General features: G+C 46.9%; 1 protein-coding gene across 1 annotated transcript in view; it reads left to right on the top strand.

Annotated features, from left to right (window-relative positions):
- Positions 1-1,206: 1,206 nt before the first annotated feature.
- The window catches only part of SNX4 (sorting nexin 4), a 47,771-nt gene continuing 41,889 nt past the window's right edge, over positions 1,207-7,088 (top strand). Inside the window, exons 1-2 of the mRNA XM_019554190.1 lie at positions 1,207-1,241; positions 2,567-2,682. Of these exons, the coding sequence (XP_019409735.1) occupies positions 2,567-2,682 (116 nt within the window). The 5' untranslated portion in view covers positions 1,207-1,241. The remainder of the gene's footprint in view (positions 1,242-2,566; positions 2,683-7,088) is intronic.

Here is a 7,088-nt window from a genome sequence, read left to right as displayed (position 1 = left end):
GGCGGGGCGGGCAGCGCTGCGGCCTAGCAGGCCCGGCGGATCCCCGTGCTCGCGTAGCGCCGGCCGCCGCCATCCAGGCTCCCTCCACTGGGCGCCGCCTCGGCTCCCCCAGCGCGCGGGGACGAGGGGGCTGTGTGGGGCCAGCCTGGGTTATGCGACTTAGTTAAGAAAACAAACCTTCCTGCGAAGTGCCCCGATATATTGGGTTATTTCCTTCCCTGCGGTTGTCAGGAGCAGCCCCGTGCATCCCCACGACCCCCACAGCAGGTGTGTCAAGGTCCCCTGGTAATTGGCCCCTGCCTCGTTAGGGTGGAAGTTAATTATCTTATCCTCCAAATGCTCAGGAGCCTCTGGACCCTTTTCCTGACTGTAGCTATGTGGGGAGAAATATTTGAACCGAACCCTCTCCCCCCCACCAAATACATGGGGCTGGCAACGCGAGATGGTCCGGGATGCAATATGTGCATTTAAAAAGCAATATTTAGCTCCGAAGACAACGTAGGGGGCGCTCGGGGCGTAGGGGTCAGCAGCTACTGGTTCTCATTATTAGCAGTTAATTAAAAAATGCAGCTGCTAAGATAATTATTCTAGGTTGCTGCAGTCAGGTTACTTCTCTCTCCGGTTGACTCCCTGCTTCCCATAGCGGCAAGTAGGAAACCTTGACTTTTAAAAAATATATATATAAATCTGAATTCTGTGTTGCATTTTTATTTGTTGCCTAGACAGAAGCAGATGCTGTCTAGCACTTCAAGCGTGCAAATTTGCAATGAAGTTTGGCCACTATGCTAAACTTGTATTGTGATCAATTAGGAGGACATGCTGGATCCCTTCTGTGGTTTAACATGCGTTTGTCCAGATTCTCCACTTTTTGTTCACCTTTTCCTGACAAGACCCCCATAGGAATAATAACACTGTAGAGGTGAAGTTGAAGACAGCTGTGGCAGAGCACCAGGGGTGTGCTTGCCACTTAGTGGCTGTTGAAGTCTGCCAGTCAGCCTGCCTGTGACCAGCAGGGAGAAGCTTCTCCCTCAGGAATCATTTTAAAGGGGAAGATAAGTGGCAGAGCACCTCCAGTACTTGCCACTTTAAGGGCTGAAGCAGGCAGCTGGCAGGTGCTTGATGAGGGTGGCCATTTTCAAACAAAGGTCAGCCAGGCACAGTGAGGAGAGCAGGCAGTTTGCTTCCAGCAGTCAAGGAAACAGTATCATCTGGCTCTCTTGCTAACCAGGGGCACCTTAGAGGTAAGGGTGGAGGTTATGGGGATGGAGGAGGCCTTATTGGTCCTGGACATGATCTGAAACTGTTCCCCTGCTGCGGTAGGGAGACCTGGTGGCCCTGCCATTGGCAGGGTAGGGCTATTTAAATGCCAGAACTGAGAACCTCCCCAGTGTAGGGTAGGCTGGGGTGCCTAAACCCCTGTCCCCACCATCCAGTGGGTTACTGTAACAGCAGAGGGAAGTAGGGCTAGGCATGCCCATGTAAGGCACCTGAGCCTGTTAGGTGTATAAGAGCCTGGAGAAAGGGTAGTGGGGCCAGGCCTGCCTGTACAAAGGGTACCTGACTGAGCCTGTTGGGTGAAAATCCTGCAAGTTCCAGGAAGGGGTGAGAAGAGAGGTAAGAGTTGGAGGGCCTGGTATGTGCCCAGAGAGGAGACTGGGTGCTAGGCCAAGTAAGTTGTGGCCCTGGTGAGAGGGATGAGTAGGTTGCGACCCCGGGGAGGAGGGCTGGCTTGGTTCAGGTAAGCCTTAGGGTGCCTAAGGCCATGGAGGTGGTGGAGTGAGAGCTGCTTTTAAATGGGGTGTCATCAGACCTTAATGGGAACAGCTGGGGTGTGATATCTGGCACGAGAGAGGGGTGGAGCTGGCCTAATGTTTTGTGAATTGCTGAGTCCTGTTCAGGTGAGGGCCGTGGGAGAGGCTTGAAAGACTGCACCAGGGCTGACTGAGGGGTGTCTGAGGATCTCTTTGAGTGTGGCTGTGAAGAGGGTGGTGTGATAGAGAGTGTGTGTGTGTGTCCCCTGTAACAGAGCAGGAATGTAAGAGGCTCAACACTGCCAAATTGGGCCTGGCCTCAGGCCGGGACATTGCACAGCTGTAAGAACCATCTGCGAGGCATGGGATGCATATAAAGGGAGGTTGGAGGATGTACACTAGGTCCTTGTTATGGGGGTGGTTGGAGGGCAGCCACCCACCTAACTAACAACTTCATTAGCTACCACCAAGGTGTGACAGACAGGTGGCTAGCCCAAAGACAAGTGGGTGGCCAGCACTGTGACTGGCTGGAGGGGAGTGTCACATGTCACAACAGCTATCTGGCTCCTGACACCAGAGCAGGCAAGGGAATTTTGTTCATGGAGGTATGGCAAGACATGCAGGGCATGAAGACTTAGACTCAAGAAATGCTGCATATATACTTAATTTTGCATGCTGGGTAGTGCTGTTGATCTCCTGAGTAAGACAGGCCTCAATTCTGCAGACCAAGTAACAGGGGTGAGGGAGAGAGGAAGGCATAGTTAACAAATCAATTTCTATGTAATGGATGTGATATACAGCCTTTCTTTTTTAAGATGGAAGACTGTTTATTGAAGAAAATAGAAATCAGTGTCTCGGAAGCAGAAAAACGGACTGGAAGAAATGCCGTGAACATGCAAGAAACCTACACTGCTTACCTCATTGAGACAAGGTACCTAACAGTAAGCTGATGATGATAATAACACTTCATTTAAAACTTCTAGTTAGGTTCAAGTACAATGCGAGTGAGAGAACCAAATTGGTTTCCTGTTTGTCATGCCAAATCTGTCTGTGTATAAAAAACAAAACAAAACAAAACAAAACAAAAAAACAACCTCTTCATGTGACTACATGATAAAAGGAGAGAGGTGCTGCTAATCCCACTGGTATATGCTGCATCTAACTTTAATCCTGTGTTCTTTGGTCTTTTGAAGATTGTCTCTGAAAGGAGTTACAGACTTGATCTATAAGCAGTCACTTAAACTTTGGGCCCTTCTATACCTGCAGGTCAAGGTGCAGTGAGATCTGATATGCAGTCCACACAATTGAGGCTTATGGCATGCCACAAATGCACGGCAGGATGCATGATTGTGGAATTGTGCATTGTATCCCATTGCTCCCACTACTGGGAGCTCCTGCTGAGGAGCTGAGCCCTAGGGACCCCCTTCACACATCCCTGGGGCTGGGGAATCATGGGAGCCATTATCCCCAAGCCTTGGGGGTTTCATGTGTCCCCGGGGCAGGTGCATCTCCTTGCTGCTAGGACCCAGTGCTGCAGCTATAGGACTCTAGGTCTGTGTGCTTCCAGGACTCAGAGTTGGCAGCTGCTGGGGCTGAAATTTCCCTCGGCTGCGGAACACCCTGCTCCAGCTGGACATGGTACACCCCCATGGCTGGGAGCCCCATTGGCTGATGGGGCTCCCAGTTGCATGCGAAACCCTGCTACACGTGCAAATTTTAAAGCTCAATTGCAACCAGCTATAAAGCTTAGTACACATTTTTGAGGTCCAACTTTATAGCTGGTTGGAGCTTTTTATGACATGATGGATCCTATGTGTGTGTTGCTGTTGGTCTCAAGGTAATTGGACAATTCACCAGTTAATTGCTCAAGACCTGTAATATGGGGGGCGGGGCGTGCTTTGGCATATGAGATGCATTTGACTCGGGGTATGTTATAGCTAAGAATAGTCATGTGATCTATTGGCATACTGGAAAATACAGAGGAGAGGGATTCTTTAACCCCTGTTATGTGAAGCAACCTGTTGCATTTGCTAGATGCTGAATTTCTTATTTGAATTCTGCCCCAGTATTTAAAAAAAGGTTGTTCTCTCTGCCGGGTGTTCTAACCTTGAATGTGCATCTCCTTCCTTCCTTCCCTTTTAAGGGTTACTTTTTGTTTTTTAATTGGAATTAGTTCTTACTGAATGGAGTGTTTGTCTCCTTAAGTTTTCTGAACTGTGTATGTAACAAAATATGGTACTCACTTCTCTCTGTGCTGCAAAGATTGTTTGCAATTGTAAATATTCAAATGGTAGGTAGTAAATAACTAGAAAATCAGACTCTGTTCCCAAGGTGGATTTCCATGCTGAAGCTTAGATACTGATTAAATATTTACTTCAGAAAATACCCCTAAAGGCTAGGGACAGAAATTGCACATAAACCAGTTTCCCCATCACTTAAACCTGTAACAACAGAAATTCACTGCACATAAACTAGCTTCAAAATGACCAAAACTGGTCATGTGCACACGCACACCGTATAACACTTGCACAACAGTACAGGGGACTGGATCTGATGATCCAAGGAGGTCCCTTTAGATTGTGTGGCTAAAATGATCTTAATAAAAGGATACTTGAAAGTATTAAAGAGCTCCTCAGATAAACTAACAACTGAGGGCACAGGAAAGTTTCACTTGTGTTGTAATTTACATCAGTGCCAATGTTTGAATTCCATATCTGTTTAAAGTATCATTAATATTTGTATGATGCTTCTGTTTCATAGAGTACCATGTAAACCTTCCCACTTCAATATCAATATATTTTCATTGAGAGGTGAGATGCCTTATTTCACACAGATGCTGCAAAGCCACAACATGATTGCACGACAGTACAATTGTTATACAACCTGTTAAATATTAAGAGCAAATTGCCACCTGGGAGCACAATGCATCTTTGCCACTAGCCTAACTTTTGGCAGCTATGTGGATAGTGGGGGAGGGAGAAAAGACGCATTACTTCTTCAAGGTATTGGTTACATAATGAATCTTTCACATAAATGCAATATTTTCTCCTGTATGTGTATTTGACAGCCAAGGAAGGGCGAAGTTGCAAAGTCTGGCTGTGATGTGAAGTGTATATTCTGGAGTGTCTATGTGGCTCCAAAGCAAAGGATAGTTTAGTATATTCCTATTACTATTGCCTGGTTTCAAACGTGCCCCTGGTAACCTAGCCCTCTTTCAGTGCCAAAGATGCCTTTTGCTGCCCAGGTATCCTTCCAGGAATGTTCTTATTCAGCAGATAGTAATATAAATTTCACAGAAATGAAAGTGTGGGTTTCTCACATCTCTAGTAAAATGAATAGGTGCTTCTTTCTGTTTGCAGGAAACTTTGCTTTCCTGGCACAAATATAATTGCTGGCTATTAAATGTGCTTCATGCTGAGATTGTAGCTCTGGGTGGGCTTCACATCAGTTTGCCTGTAAGTAATAAGATACTTTGGTATTCCATAGCTGAGGAATAAAATTCAATTCGTATGAAAGGAAGAACATTCAATAATGGTTGCATTATGTTTATGATTAGCTAGGGTTTCCAAGTCTACCATTATCCAGGCTTAAATGCAGGTCTTTAATTCTGTGCACAGTTTAGATTTTTTTTAAAGCTTGAATTTTTCTCAAGAACAAAAAACTAATCTATATGCAAGTTGTAACTTTTTTTACGAATTGTAGCTGAGAAGTAAAAGAAGACAAGCTATTACTGAAATGAGGTCTGTGAAGCCCACTAACTGGTCTTTTTTTTTTTTTTTTCAAAGAGCAAATCATAATACCACCTTATTTTCCCTCCTTGCCCCTGATGATGGGCTGTAAGGCTGGGCTGCAGCAGCTAGAACTGCTGGCTCCATTTGGGGAGTGAGCATTTTATTTTGACTCTAAGTTGACTTCACAGATGATCTTGGACTTTTGCAGAATTGCAAATTGAGTAGACCCTTAGTTATAATCCTACCTGAGTGTGTAGATTTCCTTCTCTCAAATAATGGACCTCAGCACAGTCTACCACACTGCACCCAACAGTCAGATTTTCTGGAAACATCCCACTTCATTACATAAATTCTTCACTTGCCTTTTTATCATTAACTTGGTAGATGTTAAATGTTGTTCTCTCCTTCCCCCCCCCCCCACTCCCCTTTTTAAAAAACAAAACTAACAGTCCTGAAAGTGCAGCTATTTCACAGCTTCCATTCAGTACTACTTGTAGCGTGTAAACTCACAGAAAATAGGGTGAAGGGGACCTCAAGGGGTCATCTGGTCCATTTCCAACTCTACCCTGGGATGGGGGGTTAACTTAACCATTCTTGACAGATTTGTATGATTCATTCTTAATTTTCAGTGACACTCAACAACCTAGCCAGAATGCAGGACCTCCATCTAACCCAGGAGGTGTACAGCCCCACCAGGGGAGACGGCTCATTGGACCTGGTGCTAGCCACCAGCGACAACCTGGTGAGAGGGCTGCAGGTGCTCAACCACCTGGGTGACGGTGATCATCGCCTGCTGGAATTCACCATCCAGCGCAAGGTGGCAAAGGCCTGCAGCAAGGCAGCAGCCCTAGATTTCAGGAGGGCGGACTTCAATGAGCTAAGGAGAATAGCCAGGGAAGCACTGAGGTCCTGGAGGGGAGGGGAGCCAGGTGTCCAAGGAGAGTGGTTGCTCCTTAAGGAGACAATCCTCCAAGCCCAAAGGGAGGTAATCCCAGCACGGATCAAAGGGAGCAAGAAGGTGTAAAAGCCCCCGTGGCTCAACAAAACCATCCAGGAATGTCTCCTAGCTAAAAGGGTGGTGTACACCCAATGGAAGGGAGGAGCCATCATCAGAGAGGATTATACTGCGATTGCTTGGGGATGCAGGGAGGTGGTCAGGAGGGCCAAGGCGGAGATGGAACTGGGACTAGCTTCCTGGATTAAGGACAACAAGAAGTCCTTCTTTAAATACATAGGGGACAAAAAGAAGGTTCCGGGTAATGTGGAGCCCCTGCAGGACACGCTAGGAAACTTAGTCGTCACACCAGATGTCATTAAATAGGTTAGCTTTGTCGTCTTTGCCTCCGTTTTTCCTGAGCAGGGACCAGAACAGCCCCGGCCCCCCTTAGACCCCAGGGGAGGCACACCTAGGCCAAGGGTTAGTGAGGAACTGGTTAGGGAATTTCTGGAGGGACTGGATGTATTTAAATCAGCTGGTCTGGACGATCTCCACCTCTGAGTACTGAGGGAATTAGCTGAGGTCATTGTGGGACCCCTGGCACGGCTGCAGTAGCACTCATGGTGCTCTGGTGTGGTGCCAGAGGAATGGAAGAGGGCCAATGTGGTT

This window comes from Crocodylus porosus, unplaced genomic scaffold (assembly GCF_001723895.1).
Source record: "Crocodylus porosus isolate Cpor-Errol unplaced genomic scaffold, CroPor_comp1, whole genome shotgun sequence".
Lineage (NCBI taxonomy): Eukaryota > Metazoa > Chordata > Crocodylia > Crocodylidae > Crocodylus > Crocodylus porosus.
This window is presented reverse-complemented; position numbering and strand designations above follow the sequence as displayed.